General features: G+C 43.2%; 1 protein-coding gene across 1 annotated transcript in view; it reads left to right on the top strand.

Annotated features, from left to right (window-relative positions):
• Positions 1-12455: 12455 nt before the first annotated feature.
• Positions 12456-13293, top strand: part of LOC127005703 (roundabout homolog 2-like) — a gene marked incomplete at its 5' end in the record, with an annotated part of 160774 nt that continues 159936 nt past the window's right edge. Inside the window, one exon of the mRNA XM_050874820.1 lies at positions 12456-12871. Within this exon, the coding sequence (XP_050730777.1) occupies positions 12456-12871 (416 nt within the window). The remainder of the gene's footprint in view (positions 12872-13293) is intronic.

The following is a 13293-nucleotide window of genomic DNA, read 5'->3' as shown; positions in this document are numbered from 1 at the left end:
AGAAGTAGAAGAAGAAGAAGAGGAGGAGAAGAAGAAGGGGGAGGAGGAGGAGGAGGAGGAGGAGGAGGAGGAGAAGGAGGAGGAGGAGGAGGAGGAGAATAAGAGGAAGAAAAAATGGTAAGATGAAAGAAGAAATAGAAGTAGAAGAAGAAGAAGAGGAGGAGAAGAAGAAAAATAGGAATTACTAGAAGAAGAAGTAAAAGAAAGAAAGAAAAAAAGAAAGAAAGAAAGAATGAAGTGAAAAGGAAGAGGAAGAAAATATCAGGAAAATCATGAAAAGGAGGAAAAATAAAGACAATAATAATAATAATATATTAATAATAATAAGAAGAAGAAGAAAGAAGGAAAAGGAAGAAAAGAAGGAAGAAGAAGAAGAGAAAGGGAGATAAAGCAGGAAATGGGAGAGAAAGAGGAAGAAAAGCAATAAGGTGAAGAAGGAACAGGAAGCAAAGAGGAGAAGGAGGAGGAGGAGGAGGAGGAGGAGGAGGAAAAAGGAAAAGGTTTACACAATCTGGTCTATTTAAGAGAGAGAGAGAGAGAGAGAGAGAGAGAGAAATAGTGAAATAGTTTAGTATGTATTGCACACTCTCTCTCTCTCTCTCTCTCTCTCTCTCTCTCTCTCTCTCTCTCTCACATTGTTATTTTTCTTCGATACTTAAATCCAGACAAAATTCTCTCCTCCTCCTCCTCCTCCTCCTCCTCCTCCTCCTCCTCCTCCTCCTCCTCCTCCTCCTCGTTCTCCTCCAGGTGTTGCAGCCTCAATTCAGGTGTTTAATGAGCTCAACACCTGCACCTCCACCACCACCACCACCACCACCACCACCACCACCACCATTACCATTAGCCAACCATTAAAGCCTTCTGTTCGCCTTAAACGCCACTACCACCACCACCACTATCAACACCACCAACACCACCCCTATTAACATCACCCCTACTATCAACACCACTACAACCAGCACTACTTCTATGATACAATTTTTACGAACACTACTACTATTACTACCACCACCACTACTACTACTACTACTACTACTACTACTACTACTACTACTACCACAACCACCACCATTTTTTATTCCTGCTATTAATCCGTAAAATTGGTGTAGGGAAAGCTCGTATACAGGGAACGGCGTCTGGCTGTCTGATGGCGTTGGAACTGGTGTCAAGGGAACGGCCGAGGAAGGGAGAGCTTGTGCTATGGGCGATGGGAGGTCATGCAACTCGGATTAATTTAGGTCGGCATTATAAGACACTTTCGCTTCTCACATCAGCTATTTCTAAAGGTCAAAGAGGGGGTCAGTCGGGTTCTAATGAGTGTTTCTTTAGGTTCACGGTACAGAGGAAGCGTCAGACTACCACCAGGGTCATAAAACTACTCCTGGAAATGCCCACAACTCCTACGAAACCCTTGTCAAATATGTGTTCTTTTGCGGCGAAATGCCTTATAATGTGACCTTGTAGTATTTAGAGGAGACCTTGTAGTATTTAGAGGAGACCTTGTAGTATTTAGAGGAGACCTTGTAGTATTTAGAGGAGACCTTGTAGTATTTAGAGGAGACCTTGTAGTATTTAGAGGAGACCTTGTAGACTTACGATGGAAGAGTCAAAAGTTAGAATAGAATTAAGGGAACTAAAAAAATTTAAAGGCAGCAAATAGATTGATTGGATGAATTGGATGAACGTGTGTGGAGTTGGCGGGTGAGCGAAACAACGCCCCTCCTGCCGTACGTTCTCCGGTAGTTAATTAGCGAGTATAAGGTAAGTCAATGAAGGTGTAAGAATTGAGTACAAAGAGTTAAATAGAAAAGCCTGTAAATTGGAGATCGATTGAGCACGAAATATGAAAAATGAGAAGAATGAAGAAATAAGAGAAACTGTAAAATATGGAAGACTGCAAACAAAGAAATTAATGATGAATGAATAGAGAGAAGAAAAGTGCTTAAAAAACGAATGGGATAATGAGTACGAAATATTAAAAGTGAAAAGAATGGAGAAATAAGACAAACTAGAAAATGTGGAAGACTGCAAAGAAATAAAATATATTGATGATTGAATAGAGAGAGGAAAAAATGCTTTAACCGAATGAGAAAAAAATTAGAGAAGAAGAGAAAAGCTTGTAAACTGGAGACAGAATGAGTACAAAATATGAAAATTGAAAAGAAGGAAGAAATAAGAGAAACAAAAAAATATGGTAAGACTGCAAAGAAAGAAATTATATTGATGAATGAATAGAGAGACGAAAAATGCTTGAACCGAATGAGAAAATAAAGAAAAAACTCGCAAATTGAAGATAAAATAAGGAAGAGAGAAGGAGAGACACAAGAAAATGAAAAGAGAGAAACGGAGAAATATTGAAGACCGCGAAATTATTGATGAATGAAGAGAGAGAAGAAAAATGCTTAAAAAATTAATGGAAAAATAAAGAAAAAACTCGCAAATTGAAGATAGAATAAGGAAGAGAGAACAAAAGACAGAAAAGAATATAAAAGAGAGAAACGGAGAAATTTTGAAGACTGCGAAATTATTGATGAATGAATAGATAGAAGAAAAATGCTTAAAAACCGAATGGAAAAATAAATAAAGAAAAAAAGGAGGAAATTGAGTAAATAAAGGAATAAGGAAGAGAGAACAAAAGACAGAAAAGAATATAAAAGAGAGAAACGGAGAAATATAGAAGACTGCGAAATGATAAATGCGATAAATACTAAAAGAGGGAGGAAGGAAGAGAGAGAGAGTAAAAAAGAGAGAGAGAGAGAGAGAGAGAGAGAGAGAGAGAGAGAGAGAGAGAGAGAGAGAGAGAGAGAGAGAGAACGTTTTAGGATGGAAGGTATAGGCAGGATAAATAAAGAGGTGGGGAAAATGGAAGAAGAAAAAAGAAGAAATAGAAAAGAAAACGAAAAATAATAAACGAATGATTATAGAGAAGACAAAAAGTGATAATCATGGAATTGAGAGAGAAAGAAAGAAGAAGAAGAAAAAAAGAAATATAAATGAAAACGAAAAATAATAAACGAATGATCATTGAAAAGGCAAAAAGTGAAAATGATTTAATTGAGAGGGAAAGGCAGAAGAAGAAGAAGAAAAAGAAGAAGAAGAAGAAATAAAGAAAAGTAAAACATAATATTAGACTAAGAAGAAAATTAGGTAAGACGAAGAAATAGAAAAGGAAGAAAAAGAAGAAGAAAAAGAAGAAGAAGAAGAGGAAGAAGAAGAAGAAGAAGAAGAAGGAGTACTCGTAACGCTATAAATTACCTTAAGGTCAACTCTCTCCCTACACGAACACAGATGGCGGGAACGAGGGAAGTTGTGGTGGTGGTGGTGGAGGTGGTGGTGGTGGTGGTGGTGGTGGAGGTGGTGGTGGTGGTGGTGGAGGTGGTGGTGGTGGAGGTGGTGGTGGTGGTGGTGGAGGTGGTGGTGGTGGTTGTGGTTGTGGTGGTGTGGTGGGGGAGGGGAAGGAAACTAAAGTCTATCCCTCCTGTATTCGTATTCGTATATTTGAATACAGTATTTTGGTTTATTCTTCTACCTATTCGAAATATTGTCATTAAAACTCAAAGTATTCGTATTGCTATAAGAATATTTGGGCAAAGTATGACGAATAATCAATTATCAATGAAGAGACTGGCGTGTGGAGGATCAAGGACCTGCTTGTTATCATATTTTGTGTTTTTGTCGCATTTAAATTCCTGCTCCACATTTTGCAGCAAGCAATGATTTTAGCAAGACTCTATTTAGAGACTCAGCAAGAACTTGTCTCACGTCTGGAGATGAAACAACAGCAATTAAAGCAGCAACATCAGCATAGGGAACTAGTTTATTTTCGAAACCTCTCCACATGTCAGGAGTGAACAGGATGAAAAGCAATGGGCCAAAAACACTACCTCGAGGGACACCTGGGATCACATTACTGAACTCACGGCACTGGCCACCTACCGCCACCCCCTGAGTCCTGTTACTTAAAAATATAATAATTATACTAAGCAAGGACCCGCCAATACCCATGTTTTTCAATTTAAAAATGAAAACGAAAGTAATTTTTTTTTTCATCTCTCTCTCTCTCTCTCTCTCTCTCTCTCCATCTTTCTATTTATCTATCGGTTTCTCTCTCTCTCTCTCTCTCTCTCTCTCTCTCTCTCTCTCTCTCTCTCTCTCTCTCTCTCTCTCTCTCTCTCTCTCTCTCTCTCTCTCTCTCGTATTCACACTGCGAACTAATCCGAAAACAATATAATCGGAGAAATATTGTTTTTGGATTAGTTCACAGCGTGCATACAGTCGACTAGTGTGATCACTAGTATCACGTACAAGTGAAGCAGTAATAGTAATAGGTGACCAAGTAATAGTAGCTAGTAGTAATTGACCAAGACCAGACTAATAGCAATATCAGTTAAAAGTAATGATATATAATAGTAAGAGAAATCCTGCACCAGCCCCTTGTCTGCTGAACACCTTACTCTTCGCCTAGAGCAGGAGGGGGGAGGGGGGCCGGGGGGGTGGGGGGCGGGGATGGGGGTGCGGGGCGAGGACGATTGGTGATGGCTGTGAGGGTGTGGAGTGGGTTACGGAAGGGAGGTTGGGCTGGGTTCCCCACCGAGGCCGTCCTGGCGGGGCGGGGCACGGGGATGCGGGATGGGCGGCGGGGCGGGGTGGTTATGAGGGTGTGGACTGGTTCACGGCGGGAAGGCTGGGCTGGGTTCCCCGCCGAGGGCGTCCTGGCGGGGCGGGGCACGGGGATGCGGGATGGGCGGCGGGGCGGGGCGGTCACTTCTTCACGGCCCAACTCGGGGCGCAGCGTCAGGAGGCGGCGGCGGCACCTGAAGTACTCCCGCCCATTGTACAGCTCCCGCTCCTTGACGGGGAGGGCCACGTTGTCCAGGCAGAAGGTCACTCTCTTGCGGGACTTTTGGTCACCCTGGCGGCGCAGGTCGGGACGCAGGGCCAGCAGGCCGCGCCCGAACTTGAAGTACTCCCGCCCATTGTACAGCTCCCGCTCCTTGACGGGGAGGGCCACGTTGTCCAGGCAGAAGGTCACCCTCTTGCGGGACTTCTGTTTGGTGACCTCCACATCCTTCAGCTGTTCTAGTGCTTTTTCCTGCGCCTTTACCATCTCCTGCAGCTCCAGGAACAACGCCAGCTCGTCTTGTTCCTTGAGGCTGCCTCCCTCCTCCTCCTCCTCCTCTGTATTAGTATCTTTCTCCTCTTTTATTTGCTCCCCGTCCTCAGGTGTCTTCAGCATCTCCTCTTGTCTCTTCACAAGTTCCTGCAGCTCGAGGAACAAAGACAACTCGTCTTGTTCTTTGAGGTGTACTCCTTCCTTCTCCTCCTCCTCCTCCTCCTCCTCCATGTTCTTCTCATCCTTCTCCTTCTCTTTGACTTGGTCCCCGTCCTCAGGCTGCTTCAGCATCTCCTCTTGTCTCTTCACAAGTTCCAGCAGTTCGAGGAACGATAAAGACACCTCGTCTTGTTCCTTAGGGCTCACTGCCTCCTTCTCCTCCTCCTGCTGTGTGAGTTGCTCCCCGTCCCTAGATGGGTCCAGTGTTTCCTCCAGTTCGTGCAACCCGAGGAACGAAGACAGCTCGTCTTGTTCCTTCAGGCTCACCTTCTCCTGCTCCTGCTCCTCCTCCTCCTCCTTCTCCTGCTCCTTCTCCTCCTCCTCCTCCTCCTCCTCTGCCTTCTGTAGTGTATTGTTGTTCACAAATGTCTCCTCCTCCTCGTGGTTGCCGTCAGCCAGGTGCTGGGGCAAGCTCACCCTGTCGGTGTTATATCGCCGGAACAGCTTGAGGAAGGGGAAGGCCTCCAGCTCCCCCTCAGCGGGCGGCAGCAGGCCCTTCACCACGCGCACAAAGCTTGCAGTCTCGCACAAGTACATCGCGGAGTATGATAGTGCACAAGGAGTCTAGAGAAGACACTCTAGAATCCTTGATTATTATTATTATGAATATTGTAAGCCAAGCCAAGAACAGTCCAAGACTATGAACCAGATGGCTCCAGCAACTTGTTAGGAAAAGGAAAGAAATAGAAGAAAGTAAAACTATATGAAGTACAACGACTCAAGTATTGTTATGCTGGCATTAATTCATTAAAATGGTTAAAAACTAAGCTTGAAAGTCAACGTAATAAAGATTTATTTGCGCCCAGCTTAAACTTCCGAAGCTCTTCAGCTTCAACAACATGGCCAGGCAATTCGCTCCACTTGTTAATGGTGGACGGAATAAAACGTCTTGAATGTTGGTTGGTGTTAAATCTAATGAGAGGAAATGTACAACTCTTGGCACTGGCGGCATTCCCGGCAATGCGTGCAGGAACACACAAGCCAGGCGGTGCAGAGGGTGGCTGGCATTATGATATATTTGGCGGCATTCCTGGCAATGCGTGCAGGAACACACAAGCCAGGCGGTGCAGAGGGTGGCTGGCATTATGATATATTTGGCGGCATTCCCGGCAATGCGTGCAGGAACACACAAGCCAGGCGGTGCAGAGGGTGGCTGGCATTATGATATATTTGGCGGCATTCCCGGCAATGCGTGCAGGAACACACAAGCCAGGCGGTGCAGAGGGTGGCTGGCATTATGATATATTTGGCGGCATTCCCGGCAATGCGTGCAGGAACACACAAGCCAGGCGGTGCAGAGGGTGACTGGCATTATGATATATTTCATACAGTAAGCAAAGTGAGTTGATGGCACGTCTGCTCCACGAGTCAGTGCTTAAGTCAGGAATAAGAAATTAACTGCACGCAAGTTTTTATCCAGTAATCCAAGATGAGAGTCTGCAGCTGGTGACCAAACTGGGGAACAATATTCCAGACAGGAGTTACAAAAAGTTAAAGTAATTCATCATAATAGATTTGTCACCAAAAATCGCAAAAGACTTCCTCCGAATACCAATTTGCTGTGCAGCTGGGGAAGGTTTGCAAGGAATATGTTGTTCAAAGGTCAACTTGCTATCAAAAGTTACCCCCAGAATCTTGAACGAACTGCTCAGTGCTCAGGAAACATTCGAATATACATATAGATAGACAGACAGATAGACTGACTGATAGATAGATAAATATATATGAAGTTCCGCCTATTGCTTTTCTGGTGGGCCTGGTGGTCGGCTCAAGCACGTTATGGCGCAGGCAAGTGTTTATAGTGGCGCCATTCTTGCCTGGCTCACACTGCCCCCGGGAACACATCTTTGATCCTCTTTAGACTTCAGCCCGTATTCTTAAACGTCTCGGCGCCTCAGTTCGCCTGTTGAAAAGCCCCTCGTATAAACTGTTGGGCTTTTCATGGACTGTTTTGTGATGCTGGTGATAGATTTACACGACTTCTTCACCTTCAGCTATAAAATCACCCTTGAAAGCCCGGTTAATCGTCTCTGTGGCCTTAGAAAATATTAGTAATGGGAGCCCGATACGTTTAACCCGTCCGCTGCGATTGACACGGATTTGGCTTTCACTGGTAGCCTGGTGAACTTATAATCCCAGGTCTTTCTCTGCCTCTGTGGTGGATAGTGGAGTGTTTCCCATGTGGTATTGGTGTGCTGGATATCCCCTCCTAAGGTGCATGACTTTACATTTTTCTTCATTGAATTGTAGCAGCCACTTTTTGCTCCGTTCCTGTTGCTTGGTGATGTCTTCTTGTAGGAAATCCGCAGTCAAGGGGTTAAGAATATGGAACTTAATCCAGAGCCCGGGTTGACAGGCGGCCACCAGGACAGCATGTGGGTAGTCTTGGGCCACTCGACCACCCAGCCACCGCCTCCCCAGCGTTACGGAAATGAGCGTCCCTCTGACTGTTGACTTGATTCCAGAGACGTGTTACAGTATGTCGTGAAATGTGTTTGAACAGAGAAATACTTAGAATGGACGTGATGTGAACCGTGCGGAGTTGTGTTCTGAACTTGTCGAGAAAGGAAAAGAGGACTGAAAACGAGGAAAGAAAATGAAAAAAAATGTATAAAGCAAGGAAAAGTTTTGGAAATTGAAGGGGAAATTATTGAAAAGGAAAATAGAAGGAAGAAAATAGAAGAAGGTATTGCCCCTCCACCACCACCACCACCACCGCCTCCTCACCACCACCACCGTCAACACCATGAACACCGCTACCACCGCCCCTCCCAAGATCACCACCATCAATACCAATACTACCACCACCACCACCACCACCGTCAACACCACTTGCCACCACTCAACACCACCACCAATACCCTCAATACCACCACCACCACCACCACCACCATCGTCAACACCATCAACACCGCTACCACCGCCCCTCCCAAGATCACCACCATCAATACCAACACTACCACCTCCACCTCCTCATCCGCTACACCCTCCCCCCTCCCCCTCCCACCACCACCACCACCACCCCGTGAAAGCAAATCTGTTATGAAAGAAAAATTTGAAAGAAAACATGAAATAAAACTCTTGAATTTTACCTGAAACGCAAATTCCTCCTCTCAATATTGAAAGGGGGGGGGGGAGGAGGAGGAGGAAGAGGAGGAGGAAGAAGAATTCACCTATCAGTTTCCTCCTCACTTTTCCTCCCAAACATTCTTCTCTCATTCTTCATTTTATTTCTTAGTATTTTCTTCTCGTTTTCCTTTATTTTCCTTTTAATAATTTTCCCTTTCCTATTTTCCCTCAAAGCTTTTCCTTAGTTACATATTTTTACTCCTCTTTTTTCATCTTTTCCTTCTCCAATACTCTTATTTTCCTCATTTTTCTTATGTTTTCCTATTTTCCTCATTTCTTTCCCTCATTTCTCATTTCTTCCCAAAAGTTTTCTTCTTTGTTTTCTTCTTCCAAATATTCGCTTCTTCTTTTATTCCTTTTCCAATATTCTCTTTGATGTCAGTTTTTCTTTTTTTTCTTTTCTCTGTACAACTTAACGGCCATCTTGTGGAGCAGGAGGAGGAGGAGGAGGAGGAAGAGGAGGAGGAGGAGGAGGAGGAGGAGGAGGAGGAGAAGAAGACGAAGAAAGAGGAGGAATAATGGGAAAAAAGGAGATATATGAAAGATGAGAGAGAGAGAGACACTGATGGTGGAAGCTTATTCCATTCTCGCACTACACGTTGGTGAAGAAAAAATTTGTGCAGTCTGAATTTTACTTGTTCACATCTGAGTTTTACGCCATTGTTCTCGTGCAGACTGTCATCGATCATAAACAATATTGATCTGTTCTCTGTTCATTAACGTGAAACCATTAAAACATTCGATCAGTTTGAGAGAGAGAGAGAGAGAGAGAGAGAGAGAGAGAGAGAGAGAGAGAGAGAGAGAGAAGACATTGACATGAAAGGAGAGGGAAAGTCTCTCTCTCTCTCTGAAAACAATAAAAACCCATAAATTCACTTCTGAGAGAGAGAGAGAGAGAGAGAGAGAGAGAGAGAGAGAGAGAGAGAGAGAGAGAGAGAGAGAGAGAGAGAGAGAGAGAGAGAGAGGGAGAAGAATTGCGAATTGGAAATGTAGAAGATGAAAATAATGATAAAAAAGAAATAGAAGAAAAAATCTGATAAAAAGGAGAGAATAGGAAGATAGGAAATAGTAGTAGTAGTAGTAGTAGTTGTAGTAGTAGTAGTAGTAGTAGTAGTTTTCATATTCATCGTATAGTCATCCTCCTCCTCTTCCTCCTCCACCACCTCCTCTTCCTCCTCCTCCTCCTCCTCCTTTTCCTCCTCCTCCTCCTCCTCCTCCACCTCTTCAAATTCTACCTCATCCCCATCATTTTCTTGCTTAACCTCTCCTCCTCCTCCTCCTCCTCCTCCTCCTCCTCCTCCTCCTCTTCCTCCAATAAGCAGTGATGGATGGAGGGGAAGAAGAAGAGGGAAAAATTGTCACACGGGGAAAATATTGTCCTTGCTTTTTCTTTAGAGGGGAAACTTCGATATATTTTCCCCAAAGAAGGAAAAAGGAAAAGAGGGAAAAAAGGAAAGAAAAAGGAAAGAAGTAAGAGATGGAGAAAAAGGAAGAAAATTATAAAGGAAAGGAAAAGGGAAGAAAAGGATAAAAGGAAAAGGAAGAAAATGAAGAAAGGAAAGAGTAGGAAAAAAGAAAAAAAGAAAAGGAAAACATGAAATAAAAACAAATGGAAAAAATGAAGAAAGGAAAGAATAGGAAAAATGAAAAAAAAAGGAAGAAAAGGAAAACATGAAATAAAAAGAAAGGAAAAAAAGGGAAAAAAGAAAAGAAAAAAGAAAGAAAAGGATAAAATAGAAAAAAATAGGGAAAATAAAAAAAAGAAAATAAGGAAGAAAAGAAAAAAAATGAAAAAGAAAGGGGAAAAAAATGTTCCTCGCGCGTATTTTTTTTTATCATGAGGCGAAAATTATCTTGTCTAATTTTCTCCTCTCCCGAAATTTATATTAACAAAAAAATGTATATAGTGCGTGGGAGAATTTAGCTAGATTAGGAGGAGGAGGAGGAGGAGGAGGAGGAGGAGGAGGAGGAAGTGGGTGTGGAAGTATGTGTAGTAGTTGTAGTAGTAGTAGTAGTTGTAGTAGTAGTAGTAGTAGTAGTAGTAGTAGACGTAGAAGGAGGAGGAGGAGGAGAAAAAGAAGAGATATAATGGGAAAGAAGAGAAAGTGGAGAGAAAGAGGAGAAAGGAAGAAAAGAGATTAATGGAGAGGTAGAAAGAGAGCAGACAGAAGAATGGAAAGAGAAGTAAGGGAAGAAGTGGAGGAAGAAGAGGAAGAGGATGAAAACGAAGAGAAGAATAAATGAAGGAAGAAGAGAGAGAAAGAATGTAAAGGAAGAAATGACGAAGAAAAGAAAGGAAAAGAGAAAGTTTTGGAAAGAAGTGGAAAATGAGGGAAAGTAAAGAAGAAAAAAGGATAATGGGAATATAATATGATAGTTTGGGAGAAGGAAAAGAAGAAAGAAGAGGCAAACACAGATAAAGGAAAACAGGAAAAGGGAAAATTACGAAAAGGAAAAGAGGAAAAGAGAACGAAGAAGGAGGGATGGAGGAGAGGAAAGAAAAAAAAAATGGGTGACATAAACAAACAAAAAATAACAAACAAACAAATAAGAAAAGATAAATAGAAAAAAAATAAAGTAAGGAAAATATAAGAACGAAAAAAATAATACAGTAAATATGAATAAAAATGAATAACAGTAATAATAATAACAAACTTAGAAAGGAATGTGTGTGTGTGTGTGTGTGTGTGTGTGTGTGTGTGTGTGTGTGCAAGACAGGTGATAATTTGAAACCTAGTAGGAGGTGGAGGAGGAGGGAGGCGGGGAAGGAGGAGGAGCAAGAGGAGGAGGGGAGGAGGAGAATGAGTGGATGTGGAAATGTAGTAGTAGTAGTAGTAGTAGTAGTAGTAATGATAATAATAATAATAATAATAATAATAATAATAATAATAATAATAATAATAATAAAGACTCAGGAGAACCACAATTTATACGCTGAAAAATGTCTTCTTGAATTGAGGGAAAGAGGAGGAGGAGGAGGAGGAGGAGGAGGAGGAGGAGGAGGAGGAGGAGGAGGAGGAAAGCGTAGCAGGTGAATTTCCCTGAAGGTTAGAACAATTATCTTCGAGAGAGAGAGAGAGAGAGAGAGAGAGAGAGAGAGAGAGAGAGAGAGAGAGAGAGAGAGAGAGAGAGAGAGAGAGAGAGAGAGAGAGAGAGAGAGAGAGAGAGAGAGAGAGAGAGAGAGAGAGAGAGAGAGAGAGAGAGAGAGAGAGAGAGAGAGAGAGATGATTTTACACAACTTCTCATCTCTCTCTCTCTCTCTCGTCATTGTAATTAAGTTTCCCTTCCAATTTGTATCATTTTTAACTAATTCTCCGTTTTCTTTCATGTATTGTTTCTATTTTATTACATACATTTTATTTTATTTTATTTTGTTTATCATAATTTATTTTTAGGAGGATGAAAAATTGCGTGGGAAAGTTGTATTGTTTTCGTTTTTTTCTTTATATCTTCCTTCGTTTTTTTTCTTATTTTCATCTTTATTGGCTTTTATTTATCTATATTCCTTCCTTTTCATTCTCATTCTTATTTGCTTATTTTTATTTCCTCACATCTCGCCATCTTGCCTTCTCCTCTTTCATATAAACAAATAAACAAATTCTCACCTTTCCTCATTTTCTCACTCATTAATTTCTCTCTCCCTTTCTCTCCACAGGTATTTTTTTCTCTCTCTCTCTCTCTCTCTCACAAACACATCTCCTCCTTCTCCGCCTCCTTTTCTCCCTTTTCTCTCCCCATCACAGTCACTAACTCTCCCTCTCTCCCTTCCTCTCTCTCTCCCCATACAATATCTTATCCCTCACACACACACACACACACACACACACACACACACACACACACACACACACACACACACACACTCACCCATTCCCTCTCACCACAGACTCCCTCTATCCCTTCTCTCTCCTCTTCCTATGGTACACTCATTAACTCTCCTTGTCTCCCTCCCTCCTCTTTCCTTCTCCCTCTTCCTCTCTCCCTTTCTCTCCTTCCCTTTTCCATCTCTCCCTCTCAAACAAAAACAAACTTTCCTCTCCCTCCTCCACATCTCTCACTATCTCCCCCTCTCTCCATCTCCTCCACAAAGACTTTATTCTCCATTTCCTCTCCCTGTCCAGCAGTCACTAACTCACCCTCTCCCTTTCCTCCCAAACAATATCTCATCCCTCTCACACGTATTCTCTCTCCCCCGACAATCAAACTCTCTCTCTTCTTCCTTCTCACCCCCTTCCAGCACTCACTAACCATCTTTCTCCCCTCTCCCCCAGGGTCGTTCCGGTCGCCCCGCATCACGGAGCACCCCACGGACATCACGGTGCCGCGCAGTGAGCCCGCCACGCTCAACTGCAAAGCGGAGGGCAAGCCGCAGCCCACCATCCGATGGTACAAGGACGGCCAGGTGGTCAGGTGGGTCACGTGTTGTTTACTTTGTTTTTGGTATCAAGAATAATACTCGCTGACCGAGACATGGACACTGAACTTGGAGAGGCGGATTGGTGCCTTGGGGGATTTCTTTACTCTGTGGCTGTGAGACATAGACACTGAGTAGTGGCCAGGAGAGGCGGATTGATTTGATTTGATTTGATTGATTCGATTTGATTTGCGTCTACGCAAAATTACTGGATATCCCTAGAAGGGCTGTGTGTCAAACCGACGAGACTGACATGAGGCCTGTTACCCGCATAGTCCGTCAACGCCAACTCCGGCTAAAACGTGTCCCACTGCCCAGAAGCCGACCCTGCCCGCCGGGTTATTCTGTGAGAGACAACCCCGCAAGGAGGGGGCCAAGGGGACGCCCAAAGAGTTCGTGACTTGTGCAAGTGGATAGA

This window comes from Eriocheir sinensis, chromosome 30 (assembly GCF_024679095.1).
Source record: "Eriocheir sinensis breed Jianghai 21 chromosome 30, ASM2467909v1, whole genome shotgun sequence".
Classification (NCBI taxonomy): domain Eukaryota; kingdom Metazoa; phylum Arthropoda; class Malacostraca; order Decapoda; family Varunidae; genus Eriocheir; species Eriocheir sinensis.
This window is presented reverse-complemented; position numbering and strand designations above follow the sequence as displayed.